We start from the raw sequence: 27,659 nt of genomic DNA, 5'->3' as shown, positions 1-27,659 counted from the left end.
AAAGTTGTATAAAAATGAACAAGGACTGCCTGAAATACATTGATAGCTGAGCACATTCGGCTGGAGTGTCTATTTTAGAAGGAAAACCTGTGAATCACATGCGATTCATGTGTTAATAGTATTTCAAGACAAGCCATTTAAAATATGTCCTGAGTGCTGATACTGGAAATGATCTTTACTTCAGTGCTTTCAAGTGTCTTCATTTAAGTGTTCACATTTTGCCTACCTATAACACATACCTACACACTGTGATTAAGAAAGCAAACACTGAAATCTGACCTAGATTAAAGATCTTAATTTCTGCCAGTTCATTGGGCAAGTGACTTAATCATTCTACAGTAATTTCTGCATTTGAAAATGCCTATCTTAAGGGTGATGAGAATTACACTGGCTCATCAAAAGAATTACACTGACTAATATAAAACGTGCCAAGCATGTATGTGGCACATGAAGGCTCGTTAAAAAGTCGGTATTATTGTTAATCTTCCAGTAACTACTATTTCCAACAACAGGCTGAAGGAGATCAGAAATGTTTGTTGAGTAAAAACACAAGGAAACAATAGCACAGATTTTCTGCTCTCCTTTATGATCGCTGACCTGTCTAAGGTTCACTACAGATTGTCACCCGCACTAATCTACTGTCACCCATTAACCTATCAAATAAGGCAGTCTAAAAACTCCAGGCGTCCCTTTCCGTAAGGACCCGGACTGTTGAACCGGAAAGCTAAAATTCAAGGCGTGACAATTGCCCTTTGTCCCACATTCTCCCACCGGTCGCCTGCTTATTTAAATAGTGCGTCCTCTCGGGTACCACTCGAACAAAATTTGCGCGGAGTGCTCCCTGTGTAGATTCATTGGAAGCAGCTGGAGGCTCCAGTGCTCATCTGCTCAGGTGTCCCTGGCGCCTTGACGAACTCGGCCTCTCCAGTTCCTCACCTGGTGAGCCCTCAGGACAGCGGACTCATTTTCCGAGGTCCCAGAACTGGCTTTGAGAGGCGCGGCTCGCAGCGGCGGGTCCAGGGGCGACTGCCAGCCCTCACCCCGCCTCAGGGTGCGTTCCGAGGCCTACACCTGGCCGACGCCTCCCTGCGGGACGCCACGCCTGCGCGCCGGGGTTCTGGGATAAGAAGTGCGCGCCTGGCTTGGGCTGCGCGCCGCTGGGCCACCAGTTTGCGCGCAGGGCTCAGGCGACTGTGCTGCCATGGACATACCGCGGGGCATTGGCACCTTCGTGGTGTGGGACTACGTGGTGTTCGCGGGCATGCTGGTCATCTCGGCCGCCATCGGCATCTACTACGCCTTCGCTGGGGGTGGCCAGCAAACCTCCAAGGATTTCCTAATGGGCGGCCGCAGAATGACGGCTGTGCCCGTGGCGCTGTCCCTCACCGCTAGCTTTATGTCGGCCGTCACCGTCCTGGGCACCCCCTCCGAGGTCTACCGTTTTGGGGCCATTTTTAGCATCTTTGCCTTCACCTACTTCTTTGTAGTGGTCATCAGCGCGGAGGTCTTCCTCCCGGTGTTCTACAAACTGGGAATTACCAGCACCTACGAGGTAAGGGGCAGGGTGGGCTGGGACCATGCAGGGCGCGGGGTAAGGGGACTCTGCAGACCTCTGGAGGCGTTTTCTTGGGGGCAGACTCTCACCGCCACATCGAAATCTCTCCCCGTCCATCATCACCCTCCCTACACTCCTCCCTGTCCCCCGACCCTCCCCTGGCATCCCTTCCCTTCTACTGAGAGGTGTCCTCTAAGGGTGAAAAAATCCTTGGGATTTACTCTCCTGGGCTTAGTGAAAAAAAAGAGTCTTCCAAAGTGAACGGATTGGAATAGTAGTGCTGGCTAAGATCCTTTCTACCTTTAGCATCTTTGATTCCCAAGCAAGAGGAAAGATTTGGGGGGAAGGTAAGTTCTTCAGGTCTCAGGCCCTGCTTCTTGAAATGAATCCTCTTGTTTCAGGTCCTCAGCGCCATTCACTCTTCCAAGACGGTGAAGAATTTGTGCTTCCCTTCCTTCCCCTTTCACACACACCCCCTTTCCACTGAAATAGGCACCCAAGTGGCTAAGGTGTATCAGTAACTGTATTTGGGACCAGATTCTACCACTTACTAGCTGGGTGACCTTGGATGACTTACTCAATCTTTTGTGCCTATTTCCTCAAAAATAAAATAATATCACCTACCTCATCCAGTTGTTGGGAGGATTAAATGAGATGATGCAAGGTGTAGCATTTAGAACAGTGTTTGACACAGAGTAAGTACCAGATAGATGTTGGCCATAATTATTGTGGTGGTGTTAGTTGTGGTGGTGGTAGTTATCTTGGGATCAATAAGAAAAATAGGCAGCATGGTTCTCAAGCAGCCCTGCCTTCTCTACGGAAGGATAATTAAGGAAAACTGTCTTTCCTCTATTGCACAGGTCCCCTGGCTATAGGTTTTCTCAAGTTGTCTGCAGGAAAGGCTTTGAAAAGATGATGCATGTTTAGTTTAAAGAGCTGTTTAATGGGAGGTGGGGGGCGGGATCAAAGCTCAGGGGAGTGGCGGGATCAAAGCTCAATGAGCTCCATGGAACAAGCCTTCAGAAGTTTCCTCTCTATTAGGCCATTACCCAGAGAACTCTAATCCAGGGGTTCTGGCAGGTGGTTTCCTAGTGAGGCTGGTTCAACTGGTGCTGGGGACAGGGCCTCAATGGCACAACAAACATTGGTGACACATTCTGCCTGGGCTCTAGTGACGTCTTCCAGGGCGAGGCACCCCTGGGCAGCATTGCCTTCCATTCACTCTGGTGCTGTGTTTGGGAGAGCCCAGTAATCATCCCAGAAGTGAGCAAGATGCAGTTTCTCAGGTTTGCTCAGAAGTGACAAACTGGCGAAATTCCCCAGACCAAATTCAGTTCTTGGTCATTTTTTTTTTTTTTTTTTTTTTTTTTTTTACTTCTCCTTATAGTGAGGAGAAATAAAATATAATTTCAGACTATGACTTCTTTTGAGAACTGAAAATGCTGGTAACACTGGGCCCATGCCCCCTGTGGCCACAGGAACTCGAGTTTACAGCTCTTGCTCTCACTCTCTATTAAACTTTGATATTGAGGTCTTTGTGTTTTCATGGTTACTGTTTTTTGGTAGAGAAATTTTTATCTGCATTTATGTCTTTATCAAAAAATGTGAAAGGGAAAATGGACAGGGGTAAAGGGATCTCTTGTTTCCAGGGAGATGTAAGAAAACATATATCTTAGTGGGTGGGAGGAATATTCCAACATGTTAATATGTGAACACCTGGTCAGTGTCACTTATGTATGTTACCTGATGGAACCTGGAGGCATTTGAGTCTGTGAGCTCTGATCTATAGCTAACCAATTCCCAAACTTGGAAAGGGTTTGAAGAATCTGGCATGAGGACTTCATCTCTACAGACGAATGCTGCTCTCATAATCACTGACCCATGCCTCTTCTGGGCTACAACATTAACTCAACCAGAAACAGATTTTCCTCATGTTTGCAGTGGTAGAGGCTAAGTTAGCAGGAGTTCCAGCTAAAAATGGCAAATAACAAAAGTTCATTGAATGCTGAACACATGCCAGGCACTGGGCTGCATTGCATGTTTTACATACATTATCTGACTCACATTCAGAACAATCCTTCTGAGGGAAGTACTATCAAGAGCCCCATTTTGTGGACGGAGACTCAGAGTAAGTTAAGCTACTAGGAATGTGAAGCAGTGTAGACATATGCCTAGCAGCATACTGGCTGCTTCTGAAGGCTCTGATGAGTCTGTTATAACCCCAAGCAATACTTACGCCAGTGCAGAGAGAACAAGGGAAGCAATAGAGGACGCGTGAAGTTGTGGGCACACTGCAGGCATCCACCTCTGGGGTGCCAGGCAGTTGGGAGCAGGGAAGTTAGGCAACATGCTAAGACCCTCCCTAATGGTCATGGCAAAGACTTTCCTGTGGAGTATATTGTTTATTGTTTTATGCTGAGAAGTACAGAATCTATACAGAATATGCAGTACAGTGTTGAGTGATTGATAACCTGGCATTCTTGCTCAAGTATGAAATCTCTCCCTGTTGACATTTCTTTAGTGAAAATTAGCTGTTCACAAACATTTTTTTTCATTTATCACTGCCTTCAAAATGTAGTCCTGATAGGTGTTTAGCAACTTCCAGACCCAAGTATAATGCAGGAATCCAATTGATCCATCAAGTCTTCAAGATCTTTCTAGAGCCAACTAAATCTGTGTTTAAACTGAGTTGCTTAGACCTCATGTTTGCTTGTTATTTATGTATTTATTCATATCAACAGAAGTGATTCAAAGTTCTGAGGACAATGAGAGATCATGATTAATTTAGGCGCCTGTCATTACTTTGTAATTATGTCTAGAAATCTTACAAGTATTCCCAAAGGCTGCCACACAGTGACTTGGACATCTGGTCCAGTCTCCAGATATTTCTTTAGCAGCCTAGTAATTGATGACTGAGATCGTAATAGACTTCTTGGTGCTGTCTTGAGTTGGTCCTTGAGCTTAAATCACAGGTTTTCCTGGATCAACTGATCAACTTACGTGGTTCAGCTTGGTTCAATTTATTTGTGTCTCCAGCAATTTGGATGCGTGTATCTAGCATAAACAAAGACTTCTCTTCTATTGATGGCCATTCACATATTTAGTGACTCATAGAGATTTACAAAACAAATAAACAAAAAATAAACTTCTAAAGAAATGCAATAACACTGCCCTGTTTCCAGGCTTAATAAACTTCTCCAGTCTTCTAAAAAGGCTTCCAAAATATCCTTGAATGATTTTGATATATGTAATTCATTGAGATTCAATTTTCTTCAGGTCCATTGACTTGGATACCACTAACTTCTTAATATCTTACTTTTTGAGTTTACATTTCCCCATCCGTTTATGTCATTGAATAGTCTCCAAACCCTGCAAAGTGAGAGGGAAACAAATTATTATTATGCCCCTCATTTTAAAGAGAAAGAACCTGACATTTGGAGAATGATTGCCACAAGCTGATGGAGTCAGGTGTGGGACTGGGTCAAGAGCTGGAACTCTTCCTCCAGTGTACTACATGGTACTGTGTATTTGTCATCCATCAGTGATTTGGGAGTGGGGTCTTTGTGTTAGTTTCATCCATTCACTTACTGAGTCTTAAATACATAGTCAGATTGTTTATATATGCTGAATAATGTGCACAGATTTTGGCATCAAAGGTTTTAAATGTGTACTGTGGCCCTGACAAGTTTGCAAGGTTGTCAACTTGGTGTTCTCTCTGAGTCCCAGTGTTCTTGTCTTTAACATGGGCTTATACACAGTACCTGGCTCATAGAGTTGTTGGGAGGACCATGCATACAGCAAGTACTCTGTATGTGTTAGCCGTGATCATGGGGCAAAAATATCAGATTATTTTTCCTCAGATTATTACCTATTGCCAGTTTTTTCCTCTTCTTTTCTACTATATGAAGATTATTGTCAGCCTTAAATTTCTTAGTAATTACATTCACGTTAGAAAATGTCTTAGATCCCAGCTCTGAAATTCTATGATCCTAACTCTGTAATATGTATATTATAATACATTATATAACATAGGAGACAAGCAGACTATGTTATAAGACATAGCAGATTTCAAGTAAAATAGGAAAAATTGGCATGGTCATTGGCGCTGAACAGAAACTGGCTTGGGTGATTTAAGTTTAAAAAAAATTTGTTAGAAGGACATGGGGGTAGCGCATAGAACAGAGGGACAAGCTGAGTAAGCCAGTCTTGGAAAGGACAGAAACCAGGGCAGCCTTTTCAGGCCACTCTGTCAGGATCAGTCATGTTTTGTCTTTGTATCCTGCCTTTAAGATTCAAATACCCGATGGAAGGAAAAGCTGATTGGCTGAGCTGGGATCATGTGACTTCCTCTTGGTCAGAAGAGGCAGGGCAAATGACTGACTATTCCATCACAAGAGTCTGCAATCAGAAAGGGTTGATGCCCCAAGTGAGTCATGGAAAATGTATGGAGTAGATGCCAAGAGAAAGAACAACAGATTCTTCACTCTGAAAATATAGAAAGTAATTTCACTTATATGACATTCTGGAAAAGGCCAAACTAGAGAGGGAGAGCAGATCAGTGATTGCTAGGGTTTGGGGGAGGGAGGAGGGCTTGATCATGAAGGGGAAGCCCGAGGGAGTTTTCTGGGTGATGGAACTGTCTTGTGTCCTTATTGTGACAGGGGTTACATGAATCTGTGTGTGTTAAAACCCACTGAACTGTACGCTAAAACGAGTCAATTTTGCTGTATATAAATAAAAATAATACTAAAATAAAAATACAGACTCCAAATCAGTTGTGAAGTTGCTTTACATTTCTAAATTTAAATTTTCTTCTTGAGCTTCTGATTTTAAAAAAGGCATCCAGAGGATTCGCATAATTTTTTTTTTTTTTTTTTTTTTTGCAACAGTATTTAGAACTTCGATTTAACAAATGTGTTCGTCTCTGTGGAACAGTCCTCTTCATTTTTCAAACAGTAAGTAGCTCTCCATTTATTTTATCTTTTGTCAGCTAAAATATTTTTAACCATGGCATCTGGATTAAGCTTACCTGGGAAACACATGAAAGACAAAAAAGAGGTGTTGAAACTATAAGGGAACACAAAAGGAGAAATACTTGTCACTGTACGGCATCAACCCTTAAGATCATCAAACAGTGTTTCAGTAAATGCTTTACTTCCTGGAAAAGTAGAATGATTTAAGTGAATGTTAAATATTATACTGATGAAGCAACAGTCGGAAACTATGCTTTCCTTTATATGACCTCCCTTCACCTCTACCAAGGTGACAGGAAGGGCATTACTACATGGCAAAGATACTTGTTGCTGACAGTGGGAATTCTAACAAAAGGAAAACAAGTAGCATGTTCACAGTATTTCTGTAACATATTGAGTAATAGGTATGAAAAAATTAACTTCCATATGAAGACAGTAGGAAATAATTTTCTTTGAAATCATATTTTAAAAGTCAGCGCTCTTTTAAAAATTAGACTCTAAGAACCAACTAAAGCAGTCCTTAGAGTGTAAAACAACAGAATCCTAAGCTCTGGAGGAATCTTTAAAGCCAAATACTCAATCCAGTAATTCAAGAACATGCACTTATAGATTTACTGATTGACACGAAGGGAAAGCAAGGATTTGCCAAGTGGCCAGTGACAGGAATGCTTTCCACTGTTCACCCTGTTGCTGGAAGATTGTAATGATCATTGTCACGATTATTTATATACACATTTTCCTCTTGTCAGTTAAGCACTTTAGGGCTGGGTTTGCTAATGGAGGTTGTGGAAGAGATTTGCATTCTTGTATCTAATTTCAATTCCATTTCCAGTCAAAAGCTACCTAAGGGCCAGCCGCGGTGGCTCATGCCTGTAATCCCAGCACTTTGGGAGGCTGAGGCAAGTGGATCTCCTAAGATCAGGAGTCCAAGACCAGCCTGGCCAACACATGGTGACACCCCATCTCTACAAAAATACAAAAATTAGCCAGACATGATGGCGGGTGTCTATAATTCCAATGACTGGGGAGGCTGAGGTGGGAGAATCTCCTGAAAACGGGAGGCAGAGGTTGCAGTGAGCCAAGATCATGCCGTTGCACCACCCTAGCCTGGGCGACAGAACAAGACTATTTCAAAAACAAACAAACAAACAAACAAACAAACAAACAAACAAACCAAAAAGCTACCTAAGGATTTGCTGCAGTGAGACAGACAGAGTGCCTCTGTAAATTATGTAACTCAACTTCATTTTATATCTTTGCAAATTATATAACTTAAGTTTTATCAGTCCTTCACAACTGCAGTGTAAAAGGAAGGAATCCTTTGGGGTCTCTTAGAGAGTTGAGCCTGGTAGCTTGCATTCACCAACTGTTCAGATCTCTTTGGATCTTTGTTAGAAATGCCAACAGAATGAGAAGTGGGGACCAGCGTTAGGAAGGTGGCCTGTCGTCATGTTTTTAAATCTTCAACTTGGACAGAATAATGACTGTGGAAAGTTAGTTCATTTTTGCAAAAAGAAGGGAGATTTAGCACCTCCCATTTGAAGGACTTCATAGTTCTACTCATGTAATATAATCAAACATTCAAAAGGTACTGAATAGGTTTTTATTTTCGTAATATGCTTTTACGGAATAATCGTGGAATTCACTTCTATGGGATATATTTGAAAGATTAAACACAATAAAAATTATATTTTGAGAAAAACTCTATTTCTCTTCCTCACTATTGTACCCCAGATCAATAAGTAGTTGTTAAATGTATGAATGAAAATAATGAATGATATTAAAGAGATCGAATGTGGTTTTTGTTGGCTTTCAGGATTTTTTTTAGTGCAAATTTATACTTTTGTTTAATTTATGAACATTAAAACTTTTAGAAATATGTTTTCCAAATTTTTACTGTTTTCTCGATTAATTATGCAGGGATTAACAGTTTGAAGACATAATTGAGGTGTCATCTTTTATATTATTGTTTTTTCTTTTTTTCTAATTATTTTAAACGTGGGAAATTTTTTTTCAAGATTGAGTTGCTGGATCAGTGACCATTTGCACTAAGCACCATATAAAAGTCCATATTTTTACTTAAGCAGGTTGCAAAAAAGTGTTTTTAACTTATGACCATACCATAAACAGAAGAGTCAACTTTACTTAAATAATATTTTTCAAGTTACAAACAAATTTTATTAGGCATTTTGAAACTGTTGTTTTAATTCATAATTGAAGTTATAGGAAAACAATCAATATTTTATAACTCAGACATAATTCATGAATTTTATAATTCATTTAATTCATTTGGCTTTCTTTCTCCCCCCTAGATTCTGTATACTGGAATTGTTATTTATGCCCCTGCCCTGGCTTTGAATCAAGGTACATTTTAGAGTTGCCAGTTAGGTAACTCACATTTTGGGGTTCACTTTCAACAAGCCTTATTTTTTCCCTGGGGAGATGGGGAGATGGAGGAATGCTTCTAGTAACCTACATCAGCCTTACTAGTGGGGCAGGATGGGTGCAGTGTCTACAGTAGCTTCTTTGGGTTTTTGGATGGGTAGCTCCAAAGTGTCTGTAGACCGTTACAGAGGTGGACTTCTCCAGGTGGTACTTCTCTGGGATGTGCTCACCAGCCCATTCATTCCTTTAGAATTAAAGCCCCCTGTAGCCAAAGTCAGGATTGACAGCATCTCCTCCTGTGAGCCCATCTCCAGGAAGCTTCCCTGTAATTCTGCTCAGGCCTGTTGTGAAATCTGGCAGGGAGAAAAGCTTTTCTTCTCCACACTTCTAATAAGGCCCAAAATGAAAGAGAAACAGAGGCATGTGATTTGAATGATCAGACTGCTCCTAGTGACGAAAGAACAGATGTCTGTAGCACTTGTACAAATAAATTTATAAAGATTATGCTGCTCAGCGAAGTATCTATACTCTCTAGATTTGGGAAGATAAATGTAGTGAGGCTGGGATAGTTTATTGAAGCAAAGGTTCATGCTAGTCATAGTTTCAAAAGGTTTTGGGGAAACACCATGCCCTTTGAATTCTTATCTATTCGATGTGAATTTCTCTAAAACATCCTTGTAAAATGGACATGTGGACTCTGTGATGGGAAGAAATGTGGTACGATTCCTGGGGTTAATAGGACATGAAGAAAACCTACTAATTCCACACTCTGTTTTCTTGATTTTATGATAGACATGACAGTAGTTATCACCTAAGTTTATAAAGTAAACAGTATTATTACCAAGGGGAACTTCATGTATAAGGTGCTCTCGAACTCTGAGTCCTAGGCATGTTCCACATCAGTATTACCAACATCATAAGAGGATCATTTCATATATCAAGAACTGAGTTATAAACTTCATAAGTTACCTGTTTAGGCTTTACGTGTAATTCAACATCTTAGGGTTTTAAAGTGCAGTTCTGGGACTAATCAGAAGACTGACTTTAATCTGTGAAGAAATCAAGCATTCTGTTCTCATCAGGCTCAAACCACTCCCTGAGAGTAAATTAGAATGAAAGTGAAGGCGTTTTGATGACCAGAGTGTCACTTGTGTGTTTTGCTGTGACCAAGGCTGTAGGTATAGGCATAGACACAGAACTTAGTGTGCAGTAGATGCTCAGAAAAGCTTATGTGACTGAATTGAAACGTCACATTCTCTAGGTCTAACCTCCTTTGTTCTTTTTTGAGAAACCTCAAACAAATACTAAGAGAGAATAGAGCACCTTAATATGCTCATTCATCACTCTACAGTAATATTTATCAACTCATGGTCTATTTTAATTCACTCCCCCTTACCTCTACCAGATTATTTTTCTGCAAATATGTTATGTCATTTCATCTGTATTTCAGTATGTCCTTTGGAAACAAAGGCTTTTAAAACCATAATTATGCCATCATTGTATCTAATATATTAATATTAATCTCTTAATTTCATATCAAGTCGGTGTTCACATTTCCCTGATTTTTTTCAGTGTTTGTTAGAACCAGGATCCAAATAAGCTTATGTGATTGCAATCAGTCAATCTCTCTTAAGTTTCCCTTTTCTGATTTTTAAAATTGAAAATCAGTTTTTTTTCTTTCTTTTTTTCTGATCGCCTGATGCCTATTGAGAAAACTAGTTTTTACTGAGGTCTGTATAATATACCTCAACATACAGCATACAATAAAATGCACAGAGCATGGGGAAGTGTACAGTTGGATAAGCTTTAATAGTTGTGTCATAGCTTGTGTAACTACCACCCAGCTCAAGATACAGACTATTTCCATCATCCACTCCCAGGAATTTTCCTTGTATGTCTTTCTAACAAACCTCCTATGGGCCCAAGAAACCATTTTCTGACCAATGCTACCATAAACTAGTTTTCCCTGTTGTTAGATTTTATATAAGTGGAATCATATAGAGCCTTTTTACGTCTGGTTTCTTTTGCTCAGCAAAATGTTTTGAGATTCATTCATGCTGCTACATATATCAATAGTTCATTCCTTTTTTTTTTTTTGCTGGTAGTACTTCATTTTATGCATCTACCGACATTTGTTTATCCATTCTCTTGTTAGAGACATTGCGTTGTTTCCAGTTTTAGGCTATGGTGAAGTGAGGGTACCAAGAACATTCTTCTACAGGTTTTGTGCATTTTGTTTTTCTTTTTGACACCTGTTTTCACTTCCATTGGAAATGAAATACATGGATGTAGTATAAAATTAAAAATAATTCTAGGCCTGGCGCAGTGGCTCACACCTGTAATCCCAGCACTTTGGGAGGCCGAGGTGGGTGGATCAGGAGGTCAGGAGATGGAGACCATCCTGGCTAACATGGTGAAACCCCGTTTCTACTAAAAAATACAAAAAATTAGCCAGGCGTGGTGGTGGGCGCCTGTAGTCCCAGCTACTTGGGAGGCTGAGGCCAGAGAATGGCGTGAACCTGGGAGGTGGAACTTTCAGTGAGCCAAGATTGCGCCACTGCACTCCAGCCTGGGTGACAGAGATAAACTCCATCTCAAAAACAAAAAACAAAAAACAAACAAACAAACAAACAAACAAAATATATATATAATTCTATTTGGACCCAGCTGAGGATAGAAATATGTGCAAATTTACGAGAAATTGCCAAACAGCTTTTCCAACTGGCTGTATCGTTTTACATGTCCACTACACAATATGTGAGAATTCTAGTGATTCCACATCCTTGCCAATATTTGATATTATTCTTTTTTATTTCAGTCATTCTAGTGGGTATTATCTATTATTTTATTGTTGTTTCAATTTTCACTTTTTATATGATTATTGTGGCTTAGCTTATTATTAGACTCTTATGGCTTAGCTTATTGGCTCCTGAAATAATAAAGTGAATAAAGACAAATAACCTAATAAAAAGTGAGCCAAAGACTTGAACACTTCACAAAAGCATATATTCTTCCAATACATCACATGATATATCTATTCATTCCTAGACCTTTAAAAATTTCTCTTAGTGCTCACTTTGGCAGCACGTATGCTAAAACTGGAGCAATACAGAGAATATTAGCATGGCCCTTGCACAAAAATGATATGCAAATTTGTGAAGCATTCCATATTTTTTAAAAAAGGAAGAAAAGAAATAATAAAATAAAATAAGATGTCTCAGTAATGTTTTGTAGCTTTGGATGTTGAGGTCTTTTACTATTTCTTAGATTAATTGATGTTTTTATGCTATTGCAAATGGCATTGTTTTATAATATTTTTCAATTATTCATTGCAAGTATATAAAAATACAACTGCCTTTTATATGTTGATATTCCATCCTAGAACTTGCTGAATTTACTTTTTAAATTAAGCAGGTTTTTGGAGATCCCTTAGGATTTTCATGTTGTTTATGAATAATGACAATTTTACTTCTTTTCTAATCCTCGTAGTTCGTAGTTCTCTTTCCTGCCTTATTGCAATGTTAATGTGGAAAGTTACATTGACTGAGTTTTGAATATTAAACCAAGTTTTACTTTCTTGGGATAAACCCTGCTTGGTCATAATATATTATCCTTTTTATATATTACTGAATTCGATTTGCTAACATTTTGATAAGGCTTAATAAATGAATTGAGAAGTGTTCCCTCCATTTTCTGAAATAGTTTATATAAAATTGTGTATTTATTTCTTACATGCTTGGTAGAATTCACCCTGAAGGCACCTGGGCCTACTCTTCGTTTCTGTAGAAAGATTTTGGTTACGGATTCAATTTCTTCCCTAAATACAGAGTTATTCATATTTGAAAAGTCTTGTGGCGTCAGTTTTGGTAAATTGTATTTTTTAGGGAATGCTTCCATTTGTTCTAACTTATCAAATTCATTGGCATAAAGCTGCTTATAATAGCCTCTTGTTATGCTTTTAATGTTTATAGTATCTATAGTGACATCCCTTCTAATTATTCCTAATATTGATAAGATAACTTTTCTATCTTCTTATCTTGATATATCTTTCTAGTATTCTGTTGATGTTTTAAATCTCCTCTAAGAACCAATGTTTTGACGTGTGGATTTTCTTTGTTTTCCATTTCATTAATTTGTGTTGTTTATTGTTTCTTTTCTTCTAATCACTTTGGGTTTTCTAGCTTCTTAAAGTGAAGCTTAGGTCATTGATTTTAAATATTTCTTATTTCATAATGCGAACATTTAAAGTTATTAATTTTTCTTTAACCACTGCTTTATCGGCAGCCCATAGATTTTGATACCTTGTGTTTTTATTTATTTCTCAAAATATTTTCTAATTTCTCCTGTGATTTCTTTTGCCCATGAGTTATTTAGGTTAATTTTTGCTTAATTTTCAATATTTGAGGATTTTCTATCATGTCTTTTTGTTATTTATTCCTAAATTAATACTGCTTTGGTCAGAGAACTAATATGACTTTAATAATTTGAAGTTTATGAATTTGTTTCATGGCCCAGGATCAGGTCGGTCTAGAACATTCCATGTGCTCTCAAAAAGAACGTATATTGTATGCTTGTTGGATGTAATGTTCTATAAGGTCAAAGGTTCAGTTGGCTAATAGTGTTATCATCACATCTTCCATATCTTTATGGAATTTTTTTTGCTTGTTCTATCAATTGCTGAGAGAAGGATGCTAAAATCTCCAAATATAATTACCGATTTTTCTATTGCTCCTATTTCTCTGTCAATTTGTACTGAATGTATTTTGAAGCTCTTTTAAAGTCTCTTTTTAAATTTACAATCTCACTTCTATTTCTTTTCATTTAAATTGCAACTTATTTGCTGAAGAAACTGGGTTATTTGTTCTGCCCAGTTTTCCAGGTTCTAGGTTTAACAATTACATCTGTATGGGATCATTTAATGTTCACCATTCCTCTGTATTTCTTGTAAACTGGTAGTAGTTTACTAGTAGTAGTTAGATCTAGACTCTTCTTCAGACTCCACTTCAACTTTTTGGAAATCATATTTCATAGGCGGTATCTATAAGTTTATTTCCTTCAGGAGACCCAGAATGTCGTTTAAAAAATTATCAGCAGCTATTGATGATCATTCTAGATTTATTATTTCATTAGGGCTTATAAAATGGAGTATTCTGGTTCTGTGAATTCTTCGTCATTAGTTAGATGGAATACTGCTATAAAGAGAAACTTCCTGTTATCAACTATTTGTTTTCTCTGAAAAATAGTTTGTATAGGAAAGGGAGGATAAATGTCAGATTTTTCCCTTTATGAATTTTAAAAATATTAACTTGGTTCCATACTATCCCCCAAGGGTGACTGAGATTTTAAAAAAATTCTTACGAACTCATGGATTTAAATGTTTGCTGTTATTTCATAGCATTATTGTTAGTATTGTTATTGATTCTCAACCCATTTTTATCCAGCAGGTGCCGCCTTAAGTTCCTCCTGATTTTAACGTTGGCTGCATATTGGACTCACTTGGGGGGCTTTCAAAAATACCAATACCTTGGTCCCCATCACCAGGAATCTGAGTTAATTAGCCTGTTGAGTGGCCCAGTTATCAGGATTTTATAAATCTCCTCTATAGATTTTAATGTGCAGTCACGATTGAGAACCACAGATGTAATAGTTTTAGAAGAGCAACTCTAAGCCATAGTGAATAATATAATGGCCTAACACAGTTAAAAATATTATTCTTTGTTGTTCTTTTTTCTTAGGTATATCTCAGTAGGAATGTATGTTAAATTATTGTGTTAAATATTTTGTGACATATTTCCTCTGCATGGTAATGTCACAAACTTGATGTACAGTTAGGTTCCATTTATTTCATTTTGCAATTGATTTTGAGGAGCTTTTTTTCCAATTTAAATTTATAATTATGTGGAATATTTATGTGTTCCAAAGTGAAATCTATACAGCAAAATATGTTTAAAGTACCCTGACTTGTATCTCTGTCTTCTCTACCTGGTTTTCTCCCTCCCCTAGAAGTAATTTTTTGGCTTCGATTTATCCTTTAATTTTAGTATATGTACTGCTGAAACGAGCACAGTTCTTTTCTTTTAAAAAAATGAAATAAGACTCCCCACTTCTTAGATAAATAGGAGCAAATTATAAAGACTTTTCTCCATCTAGATCACATTTTGGTAGCACATATCTTAGTAACGCCTTCTTTAAGGACTGGTGAAATAGTGGGTTTACATGGACACACAGAGGGGAACAACACACAGTGGGGCCTATTGGAGGGTGGAAGGTGGGAAGAGGAAGAGGATCAGGAAAAACAACAAGTGGGTTAATGGGTACTAGGCTTGATACCTGGGCGATGAAATCATCTGTACAAGGAACCCCCATGACACAAGTTCACCTATGTAACAAACCTCCACATGTACGTCTGAACTTAAAAGTTTTTTAAAAAGCATTATCGGCTGGGCACGGTGGCTCACGCTTGTAATCCCAGCACTTTGAGAGGCTGAGGCAGGTGGATCATGAGGTCAGGAGATTGAGACCATCATGTCCAACATAGTGAAACCCGTCTCTACTAAAAATACAAAAAATTAGCTGGGCATAGTGGTGCGCGCCTGTAGACCCGGCTACTCAGGAGGCTGAGGCAGATGAATTGCTTGAACCTAGGAGATCACACCACTGCACTCCAGTCTGATAACAGAGCAAGACTTTGTCTCAAAAAAAAAAAAAAAGCATTTCAGTCACCTTTGTTAAATTTCTAAAATCAGATCTGCAATCTGCAATGTTATAAAGATTACATTTGAATCCTTTAATGTTGTCTTCATTTGAATCTACACATCATAGCAATTTGATATTGTCATTATGATTGTCAGTATGATACATTATCCTCAAATTCAAGTATTTGCAACATAATACATAAAAATAGAGTGTTTATTTGAACCGTGTCTAATGGGGAGAGAGATAAGAAATACCCATCACAGTATCAAGGAGTTTCTTAGCTTAATTACAATATAAATGCCTTTCCGTGTGTTGAATTAAGCCAGTGTCAGATCTGTGTGTCTGAGAGTAGAAAATTATCAAATAGAATTTTAAACTCCATTTGTTTTTGAGCCATTTATGAGATTTGGACCTAGTTTTGGCTTTAGGCAAGTGGGTATAGAGGAAGGTGCCTGATAAATGATATTGCTTCCTTCTGTGATGATTTTTGAGGATTATTTTTATTGTGCTATTTTACAATTATATATGACTTCTCCTTTTCTCTACAGTCACAGGATTTGATCTGTGGGGCGCAGTGGTGGCAACAGGGGTGGTCTGCACATTCTACTGCACACTGGTACGTCCAGGACGTATTTCCCTTTTCACCCTACCCACTTGCTTTGCAAAATTGAAAATTCCAGTTGTTGTATACTGCAATCTGGTTTGTCCATACCTACGTTCCTATTCCTGACCTCCCACAGGGTAACTTTTTTGTGTGAGAAATAGTCTGTAGTATAATTTGATCCTTTATAGAAAATGGAGCATAACTGAAATTTTTTCTTTCATTTGATCCATTGCAATGGTTCCCAATCTTGTCTCCTGATTCATCTGTACTGTTGCCAAGTTATTATATTTGTGCTTATACTATTCCTCAGCTTAAAAACCTATTATAGGTCGTGGGCCCAGTGGCTCCCACCTGTAATACCAGCAATTCAGGAGGCCAAGGTGGAAGGATTGCATGAGCCCAGGAATTTGAGACCAGCCTGGGCAACATATTGAGACTCTGTCTCTACAAAAAAACAAACAAAAAGAGTTTTAAAATTAGCCAGGAATGTGGCATACACCTGTAGTCCCAGCTACTTGGGAGACTGAGATGGGAGGATCGCCTGAGCCCAAGAGTTTGAGGCTGCAGTGAGCTGTGATTGCACCACTGCACTCCAGCTTGGGTGGCAAAGAAAACCCTGTCTCAAAACAAAAACAAACCTGTGATAACTTCCCCTTGCTTCTAGATAGGGGTGACAAAATATGCAAAACCAGCATGGCTTGGCACTGATATTATTATGTGTGCTGGTCCTCAGCAGTGACAAAATCTTATGGAATCCTTGATACTCTATGTCTTAACCCTTTAGGTGCTGGATCATGTAGAAGATGGGGCCTTCAGCCAGGTGCTGGTTCAGCTCAGGTCATAGAGAAACTTGGGAAATTTCTGGTGGTAGCTAGTACAGATCATTTATAGTATTTAACAGCAGATATGACCACCTGAGTGCAAATCAATTAAACATCAGCTCTGCCTGTAGGATAAAATTCATATTATTTACTAGTAATTTGACTCGAATTTTTCTTCCCAACAATCTCCTGACACTGCTCCACTTCATTCTGTGGAATGTATCTGGCCACATTCAGCACGCCATGTAGTTTGACTCCTTTATGCTTTTGCCTATGCTGTTTTCTCTCCTGGACAGACCCTCCATCTTTGCCTCTGCTTATGTTTGAAGACTTGATTTAAATATATCCTTCTGTATGAAGATTCTCCCAACCTGACTGTTTCCCTTGAGTGCACTTCTTGGCCAACATTCATGTTTTTATCATTTTTGTCCAGCATAGTGTATAAGCAAGTAGATACTTAATAATGTCTGATAGAAGCATTAATCCTAATATACTTTCCCCTCAAAGGGTGGTCTTAAAGCAGTTATCTGGACAGATGTTTTTCAAGTTGGGATCATGGTGGCTGGATTTGCATCCGTGATTATACAGGCTGCGGTGATTCAAGGTGGAATCAGCACTATTTTAAATGATGCCTATAATGGTGGAAGATTAAATTTCTGGAAGTAAGTGTCTACTACTTGGGCAACTGAACACATTTTTATATTCTATAAAAATAATCTCTTTATTGAAATAGTAAATTAACATTAAAAAACAAACCAACAAATTGCTAAGGATGTGGTAGAGCAAATTGAAGCAGAGAAGTAAATATGTAAGGAGCCTCCCTCTGTTCTTTAAGGGATTAAACCAGTCAGATGGTACTTAGCTACATGGTGCTTAGAGCGATGTTTCCTCCTGAGAAGGGTTTTAAAGCAAAAAAAAAGTATTTTCTTCCGGGTATTAAAGTCCAGAATAGGTTGAAAAGTGGGACAGGATGATTAGGAAAGAGACAGTGGAAAGTTAAGAAAAGGTAGCTTCTGGCTGGGTGCTGTGGCTCACATCTGTAATCCTAGCACTTTGGGAGGCCAAGGCAGGTGGATCACCTAAGGCCAGGAGTTCGAGAGCAGCCTGGCCAACATGGTGAAACCCCATCTCTACTAAAAATACAAAAAATTTGCCAGGCGTGGTGGTGTGCACCTGTAATCCCAGTTACTTGGGAAGCTGAGGCAGAAGAATTGCTTGAACCCAGGAGGTAGAGGTTGCAGTAAGCTGAGATCACGCCACCACACTCCAACCTGTGCAACAGAGTGAGACTCGCTAAAAAAAAAAAAAAAAAAAAAAAAAGGAAAAGGTAGCCTCTTAAGAGACAAACACTAGCATATTGGATTGGCACCTGCCATAAAAAAAAAAAAAAAAAAAGAGAGAGAGATAGACACTGAAAGACAGTGATTTCATCTTGACAATTCTTTGTTTTAAGCAACTTTGAGAGTTTCTCTTTTGATGTTGTCCTGGCAATATATAGTATATTAACATAGTAGCTTATGATTATGTATTATAATTATATATGTATGTGTATGTAGTATATAATGAAAATTATCTAATATTAAGTATTATTTCTAGAGAATTGACTAGTAAAGTTATGGTCGATGCTTCAAGTGACAGTACAGCACATGATGTAACATGTTTTAAACAGCTATTCAGTTTTCCTACAGAACAAGAAGAGACTAGATATTTCATCCCAAGTATATCACACAATTCAAAAGAATATTGAACACACCTTCCGTTTTGGATCAATAGTGCTGTCCTTTTACAATATGGAAAGGCACCCATGTCGTCTTGAACTAGCCTACCTTCTCTTTGAGATAGCAGCCCCACTTTGAATAGGCAGTCTGAAGAAAGAAAACCCATTTTACACTTGGTGGCTCTTTTCTGATCTTCTGAAAATAAGCACCAGAGTTTGAGAAAAGCTTTTTCAGAAATTGGACAGGGTCAATGTGTTAATGTGCAGGAATAAATTTTAGTGAATCAGTTTCAACTATTTTCAATATTTATTTCCTTCTTTTAGCTCAAGATTCAGATTCTAAGGAAAAGAGCCTCTAGTTGCCTAGCTTGGGACGTGTTTCCACCCTTTGGCTAGAGCAGAACAAGATATTTTGACTGATTGTCAATCGAGACTATTTAATGGAGAAATGGTGGTTTCCCCAAAGCAAACCTAGGTTGCTGTTAACAGAACAGGGAAAGGGGAAGTCCAGGAAGTGGAAACAACCAATGGCTACTCTTGATTACTCCCAAATGTCTTCCTGGTAGGCCAGGCTGAGGAGAGAGGGTATGGAACCAATCATTTTTCTGCAAGTTAGCTGTCACTTTATACGAAGGATACATATATATTGGAGCACTGAAGCAATAGCTTATATGCATTAGTAAGAGATTTTTAAAAAAAGATTAGACATTTTTATGACCTTAGCTTTGAAAGTCATTAAGCAACAATAAAAAGTCTATTTGTGTTTCATACTTTTCAGGAGTATCACTTGTTATTCTGATATGTTTTGAGAATACGGTAGACAAAGTTTTCTCAAATTAAGATAAATGAAGAGAAGAAGGGTATTGTGTTGGTATTTTCTGTGTTGTCTGCCATTGGCCTATATATTCTGTATGGCCTAAACCACTAAACTGAGTGTTTTAAATCTTGTCGTATCTCCCTCAGATAGCTCGCTGACTCCTTTTGTCTCTTCAGTTAGCTAATGTAGTAGCTTCTTTCTCTTGGGAAGAAAGGGTCAACACTCTTGAAACTCTTAAGACATTGATATGAAATGTTAGACATGAAATAGAGGCTCTTACTTTCCATAAGAATTCCAGAATATGCATACAATTAGAGCACTTTACTCAATGGATCTCAAATATAAGATTTGAAATGAATTTGCAAAATTTCATAATTTTAAGGAAGTGTCCATGAAAGCTAACTTTGCAGAAAGTTTTCTAGCTCATATTGTGTATCAGAGATGAACAAAATCATTCCTTCCAATACAAAGGATTAAAAGATCTTTCAAACATGGAAATCGAGCTTTCTCTGTGACAATGTTTTGGACTTATGTACATGATGTCATCAAGTGGTTTTAAACTATTAGTATTTAGCTTGTACACACAGCATTTTAATAAAGCATGATTACAATGACATGCAGTTTTTAGAAAATGCAAAACTTTAAACTGTATTAATTGACTGATTAGTTGAACATGAATATAGATTAGAACTATGACTACATGTGCTGGGAGAGGAATTCTATACACAATGTGTTATTAATTTTGTGTTCATTTTAGTGCCATCTCTACTGCTGCGGTGCACTTAGGAATATTTTTCTCTCCCTCTTTCTCTTTGTTTCATGTTCTCTGATTACATCGTGTCAGATTTGTTCAAACGACAGTTTCCTTATATCAGAGGAGAACAATTTATATAAATGTTCAGAATGATTGCAACATTCATTTCCCCCAGTCTCTTCTAGTATTTCCAGATCTCTGAAAATAATATTTTTTATTTCATCGAACTTAAGTTGGAAATATTTCTACCTTTTAAATTAATTAATAAATTTGTACATATTTATGTATGTGTTGTATATATAAATATACCTTGCTTGCTTCCAAATATAGTCTAAGAGAATTTTTTTTATCTCTGCTAATAGTTCAGATTTGTTTTCTCTTTCTTGTCATTTAGTTTTAATCCTAACCCTTTGCAAAGACACACCTTCTGGACAATTATTATAGGAGGGACCTTCACATGGAGCAGCATCTATGGTGTCAACCAATCCCAGGTGCAGAGATATATTTCTTGTAAAAGCAGATTCCAGGCAAAATTGTAAGTCATACACCATGGTATATGAAGCATTAATAACCATCAATTGTCTTTATGGAAACTCTTCTATAAGTCACATTTAGCTCCTTTATGTGTTTTGTGTCATAAAATTCCAAGAGATAAATGATGTATTTGGTTACAAAAGGACCAAGAACAAAGTGGTACTGTATGTTTTAAATCAGGTATTTGAAGATATTTATAGGAATTATTAATGAAAACAAATTAGCATGTATTGTGCATCTATTTGCATAAGAACCTATGGGGGATAAATATATATGGCCTTTGTCATGAAGAAAGTTAATCTCAAATTAGGAAAATACATGCAAGTATGCTAAAAAATAATATTAGAGACATATAACAGTTTCATGAAACAATATAACAATAGAGAAAATGTTCCAGAGTATATATAGTACTTTGTATTTCATTTTCAGACACAGTCATAGGTTTATAACCCTGCTCTAATACTTGCTACTTGATTGATCCTGGGCACATTCTGCAGTCTCTTTGAGGTGCAGTTTCTAAACTTGTAAAAGGAGCATAAGAAATACTGTATACCTCATGGGAGGTGTTGTAAAATACTGTGTTTGGCATACGTGTGGTAAAGGCCTAGTAAATGTGAGTTCCTTTTTCCACTTCAACTGATGTGATGTGAAGGTGGAGGATGGATGAGAGATTCCTATTGAACTGGCAAAATGAATATGAAGAATGATCATAATTTGGGCAGGTGGAGAAGAGTAGGAAGGCGTTCTAGGTAGGTAGAGTGATTTGGATGAATGTGCAGAGGTAGGAAGGACAGCAAGGTCCAGAACTCTCGAGCCCATCTTGGTTTGAGCAAAGAGTGTGGAATGGTGGCTGGTTCCTTCTTTGGAGACATCACATCACTGCAGTGCTCACCACTCCTTGTGCTGATAAATAGGCTGATTCTGCTCACGTGCTTTTAGGGGCTTCAAAGCTCTAAGGAGATTGAATAAGAGTCCAGGGTGGATAGGGTGAGGGAAGGAGGGATGATTCTATTTCTATTCAAAGGAGAAAATGAAAATATTGTGATGTCATATGTCAGAACTCAATATATTGAGAGTAAATTGGCTTAGAGATTACCCAAATCCTTGAAGAACTCACAGTGAAAAATATATATGAATATGGATATAATAACTGGATATGGGATCCCCCCAAAATGAACTTAAGAATTCTGGTATTTTAAGGAATTTTGGAAGAATGTAATTTGTAGATAGAGTAGTCTATTGTACTTTTAAATCTACACTAGAGCTGATGCCTGTCCCAAAGTAATTGTGGACAAGCTCTTCTTCTCTTCCCTTGGGAACATGAAACCCAAAAAGCCCGACCTGATTACTTAAATAACAGCATTAGAGCTTTCTTGATAAAAATCAATTACTGTAAGCATAGTGGATCTGCATGAAGCAGACTCTCTGAACCCAGGGGACTCATTTTCATCTGCCTTCTTGCACTTATGCTATAGGGAGAATTAATCCCTGCTAAAAAGCCAAGACCTACTGATAATGATTGACAAAAGACAGTGTGAGATGTTGATAAGTGGTCAATTTGAACAGCATAAAAGTGATCTAAAACAATATATTACATTCATATATAAGACAGAAGAGGTGTTTGGGCAACAGAGTATCTGGACATAATTTTCTGGTGATTTGGAGATGAGCTAACAATAGCAAAACATACTGCAATATTAGTCAATTCAAGGGAGAAGGATCAATCTGATAAACCCATCTTTGGTTCTTCCAGAAGCAGACTCTGAGGTTGAGGTTAGCATGGAAGAGTTGATCAGAGAATCACTATATGTAAAAGGGAAGGAAAGGAAATAGGATTGATGAGAGGGAGACACTGGACTGTTATGCAATCTGAACAGAGGCCTCAAAGGTTGCTCTAGAGCTAGGATGGCTCTTCAGACTAGTCCCATGTTAGGGTGAGGGGACTGGGACTTTAAACCTCTGAATCAATTTTTCATTGGATGCAGACTCCCCGGAGCGTTGGGAAGAAGGAGGCATGACTTCAGGGATGGTACCTGTTTTCCACTTAGGGCAGCTCATCACTGTCCACTACAGTACCAGTGGAAAAAATATGTAGCCATCTTAGCAAGAGAAATGTTTACTATTCAACTGATTATTAAGACATAGGATTCAATAACATTAACACTAATATCAATAACTAGTATCAATAACTTAACAGGGGTTTATTGCATGTAAGTACCATGTTTCATTTAGTTTTATAACTTTGTGATGTGGGCATTGCTATCCTATGCTTCAATGAAGAAACTGAAGATCAGATAGGTTGAATTACTTGCCCAGGGTCACATATGGTAGAGCCAGGATTTATGCTCAGGACTGGCTCCAGTGCTGTGTGTAAACCTTTATTCTCTACTGGAGCACACACAGTATATTACAGTGCTGAACATTGTTTGAGAAGATACCTGTCCAAAGAATACAGGTTTGCATTCCTACTTAATGTGTGGTCTTATAAACAACATTTAAACAAGTTTCATGAGTTACTGTGTAAATGTTGACAGTGTTTAGCAGTTTACAGTGGCATTACTTTTAAAAGGAGAATGAGTTAATGCTCGGTTGAAGATTAAAATCCTTATTTCATGACAAGAAGACCTGAAGTAGTATAACTAGGTACCTTTATAAAGCTACCAATGCCCCCAGAGTTTCGACCATGAGCGTACACTCTTTCATGGGGAAGTCCCATCCATTCAAATATTTACAAATACACTGTCGATTGATTGGTATCATAAGCAGAATATTAGGCTAGAATAAAATAAGTAGTGTTTTAGACAATCAAAAGATAATGTGCATTTATTGAGTCTAATCATGAGGGTCTCTTTTGTTCATATAACAGGTTCCCTAATCTTTGGGACAGAAATTACAGTTGTCTTTTGCTGGTTTGTTTTCACTTCTTTAGGTCTCTCTACATCAATCTTGTGGGACTCTGGGCAATCCTCACGTGCTCAGTGTTTTGTGGGCTCGCCCTATATTCTAGGTACCGTGACTGTGATCCTTGGACAGCCAAGAAAGTGTCTGCACCAGACCAGGTTCAGTACCATGTCTTTCTTACAGGTGTATGAATAATATTCAAAAAGCTTATGAGTTGAGAGGAAAGAGCATTCCTATTCTTGTAGAGAAACGGAAAGTGAACTTGCCATAATCATCTTACATTTCTATAAAACTTTGGTAAGAATTTATTTTAGGCCGGGCGCGGTGGCTCAAGCCTGTAATCCCAGCACTTTGGGAGGCCGAGACGGGCGGATCACGAGGTCAGGAGATCGAGACCATCCTGGCTAACACGGTGAAACCCCGTCTCTACTAAATGCAAAAAAAAAAAAAACTAGCCGGGCGAGGTGGTGGGCGCCTGTAGTCCCAGCTACTCCGGAGGCTGAGGCAGGAGAATGGCGTGAACCCGGGAGGCGGAGCTTGCAGTGAGCTGAGATCCGGCCACTGCACTCCAGACCGGGCGACAGAGCAAGACTCTGTCTCAAAAAAAAAAAAAAAAAAAACAAAAAACAAAAGAATTTATTTTAGCAGATATAGCAAGAATGAAGAGTACTGTATCTAAAATTAAAATATGGAAACACCAGGAAAAGTCAAGTAGAGTGTTAAATAGAAATAGCTCAAGGTTGGGAGTAGGAATGTAAACACAGTTTTGTTTTGTTTTGTTTTAAACTACACAAACCATTGAAGTATAGAACATTTTGTGGATGCTTGTTAGAGCATTCATTTATAAACAATTTATCTTCCAATTTTTTAAATGATGGAGAGATGGATCTAATAAGTGAATATTTATTGAGTACCAACTCTGTGGTGAGATTCTGTGCCAGGAGATTAACATACTTCATTTAATTCTCACAACCCCACAATCCTGATTTTACAGATGAAGAAATGCTTTTCAGAGAGGTTATATAACTTACCCAAGGTCACGTTGCTAATAAGTAAGAATAACTATGAGCAGTTATCAAATACCCACCATGGGCCAGGCACTACCATAAATGCTTCATATAAATTTCAACTTTTAATCTTCACAGTCACCCTCTGATGTAGGTTCTACGATTATCTCCCTTTCAAAGATGAGAGAATTCAGGCCTAAAGAATTTAAGTGAGTAACTAGCTAGTAACCTGAAGCCAGGATTTAAAACCAAGCCAGCTGCCACCAGAGTCCTAACTTTGAACCTCTGTGCCATTTATTGTCTTTCAAAAAGGGGAACTAGAGTTCAAACCCAGGATTGCCCAACTCTAAAGCCTGAGTTCTTGCCAAAATTATTTTCTAAGACTCGCTTGCAGAACAAGTTCCTAGGGGATTCATTAGAATGAAAATAGATGGAATTTCTGTTGATGCAAATGCATCTCATGCTCCCAGAAAAGTACAACTTTGTGGGGCTAGAAAATAAAAACACCCTGGAGCTGTTTCTCAACCATATCTTACCCTATGCCCTCCTTTTTATAAACACACCCTCCCTGTCCTCTCAGAGAAGGTAAGAATCAGGTTTACTATGAAGATGGAGGCACTGTTCTGTTACATTCCCTCTAATAAAGAATAGTTTGTGACTGTTATCAATCTATATTGTCATGAAGACAATAAGGACTTAAAAAAAGTTTTTAATGTACTTTGCCTTTACCCTGGGCAAAAAAAAAAAAAAAAAAAAAAAAAGTCCCTACGACTTCCCACCTTTGAGACATCTTATAAAATACATTCAGGGTGTCTTGCCTATACACGCTTAGACAGTCCGTGAAGGTTTCTCTTCAACTGATGTTTCCAGGACTGTGTTAGTTAACAAGTAAATTCAATTAACATTTCACTGGGGATACCGTGCAAATAAGACAGTGGAAGATTGTGTCAGAACCTTATTCTCACCCAGTCGTGGTGGCTCACACCTGTAATCTTAGTGCTTTGGGAGGATGAGGCAGGCGAATCACTTGAGGTCAGGAGTTCAAGACTAGCCTGGCCAACATGGTAAAATCCGTCTCTATTAAAAATGCAAAAATTAGTCGGGCATAGTGGTGGACTCCCGTAATCCCAGCTACACAGGAGGCTGAGGCAGGAGAATCGCTTGAACCTGGGAGGTGGAGATTGCAGTGAGCCAAGATCAAGCCACTGTACTCCAACCTAGGTGAGAGAGGGAGACTGTCTTAAAACAAAAAAACAAATACAAAAAAACCCCTTATCCTCGAGAGAGCAAGGATATGTTTCTCTATGCTCTGCTGGCATTTGGCCAGAGGAAGCAGGCCAGTTCCTAGATATAGTTTTACTATTTTCTTCTCTATCAATCCTATTTCATTGGTTCTACCTATACTTGAGGGAGCCACTCAGACATGAAATAATTACATCGCAGATTTTTGAGAAAGTTGAAGACAGGATAGAGGATTTTGGAACTTGCTATAACACTATAGATGGAATCTATATTTGCTATTTGTGGGACATTGTTTAAAGTTAAACCTTTATGATATTTTGGGAAAACTGGGTCTTGATCTCATATAGGGATAAATGCTATTCCATTTTTCTGAGCATAAAGAATGAGTAAGCTTTGGAAAAGTGGAGAACGCAATCCTAAAAGAACTGAAACAATCCTACTGTTGAAACATTCCCTTTCAACAGTGGAGGAAGTTCTTCCATATCCCATAAGCACACTATTGTTAAATGAAATTGAAGAGGCTATGGAAGCTGATAAAATAGGACATGTCATCTACTCTGTACTGTGGGAGAAGTTCAGGTTTTAATGCACATGAGAGGACGCTCTTCTAGAAAATTGTCCACTTAGGACTCTTTTGATTCGGAAACTGATTTTGTAGAAAAGCTGCCATGCAACAGAGTCCTGAAGTCACACACTTGATTATCCTTATTTGATATTTATTTTTTAAAATAGAAGTTATCAAAAGCAAGTTAGTATCAGGAAGTTTTTTAAAAGAAGCAAGTTTAAGGGATTTCCTGAAGTCATTCTCCACCCATCACTATGTCTTGTACTTGATGCAGCTAAAATTACATCTTCTATCCTGGGCAGTGACTAAAGTTCACAAAATGTCCTTGAGTCATGAAGTAAAGTTAAGTGGATGCTGCTTACTTAAGCACAGAGGTGTGTCAAATATTTCCTTTAAAACAACTTATTATTCCCAAGAATAACAACTACTTTGTTTTGAGCATTTATTATATTCCATATACTATACTATGAGTTTTACATAAATTATCTAAATTAACTTTTACAGCAACTCTACGAGGTTATATTATTACCACTATTTTATAGTTGAAGAAGCTGGGACTCAGAACTTCACTTACAAAAGCCACATCTCTGTGAATCCAAAGCCTCTTTACTTAACTACTGTGCTATTCGTTTCTCTAAATGTTAGTAGTTAAAGGGTTTAATTTTAGGTATTTGAAAATTTCAGTTGTGTGGAATAGCTCCTTTCAGTTCCTGAAGGAGACAAGATAAATGATAAACTAGGCATTCATTAATTTTATTCAGTAGCGACAAGTACTTGGAAATAAATGTTGGAATTTTTCAGCTCATGCCTTATTTGGTACTGGACATTCTGCAAGATTATCCAGGACTTCCTGGACTTTTTGTGGCCTGTGCTTACAGTGGGACGTTAAGGTATGAACTATGACTCTAATAACACATGATTTCCCTGTTGGGATCTTTCTTTTGTTATTAGATACTTTAGGGGGATAATGTGGAGTTCTGGGCATGGACACAGATGGCCCAAAGTAGGCAATCTGCTGCATGTGTCCTCTCTGTGGTCTGACTTATCTCTGTGGACTAGTGTCCTGTTGTCATCAGCTCCACTTTTAA

The 27,659-nt window shown here is 38.2% G+C and overlaps 1 protein-coding gene and 1 non-coding gene across 2 annotated transcripts in view; both read left to right on the top strand.

The window, feature by feature from the left end:
- Positions 1-847: 847 nt before the first annotated feature.
- SLC5A8 (solute carrier family 5 member 8) overlaps positions 848-27,659 on the top strand; it is a 64,997-nt gene continuing 38,185 nt past the window's right edge. Inside the window, exons 1-8 of the mRNA XM_010357206.2 lie at positions 848-1,552; positions 6,445-6,510; positions 8,841-8,892; positions 16,158-16,225; positions 17,542-17,696; positions 20,717-20,857; positions 23,786-23,915; positions 27,373-27,461. Coding sequence (XP_010355508.1) covers positions 1,202-1,552; positions 6,445-6,510; positions 8,841-8,892; positions 16,158-16,225; positions 17,542-17,696; positions 20,717-20,857; positions 23,786-23,915; positions 27,373-27,461 — 1,052 coding nt within the window. The 5' untranslated portion in view covers positions 848-1,201. The remainder of the gene's footprint in view (positions 1,553-6,444; positions 6,511-8,840; positions 8,893-16,157; positions 16,226-17,541; positions 17,697-20,716; positions 20,858-23,785; positions 23,916-27,372; positions 27,462-27,659) is intronic.
- LOC115900103 lies at positions 11,982-12,088 on the top strand. The gene has a single exon (XR_004059783.1). It is a non-coding gene; the product is annotated as a U6 spliceosomal RNA (small nuclear RNA).

The sequence above is a fragment of the Rhinopithecus roxellana genome, chromosome 10 (assembly GCF_007565055.1).
Source record: "Rhinopithecus roxellana isolate Shanxi Qingling chromosome 10, ASM756505v1, whole genome shotgun sequence".
Lineage (NCBI taxonomy): Eukaryota > Metazoa > Chordata > Mammalia > Primates > Cercopithecidae > Rhinopithecus > Rhinopithecus roxellana.
This window is presented reverse-complemented; position numbering and strand designations above follow the sequence as displayed.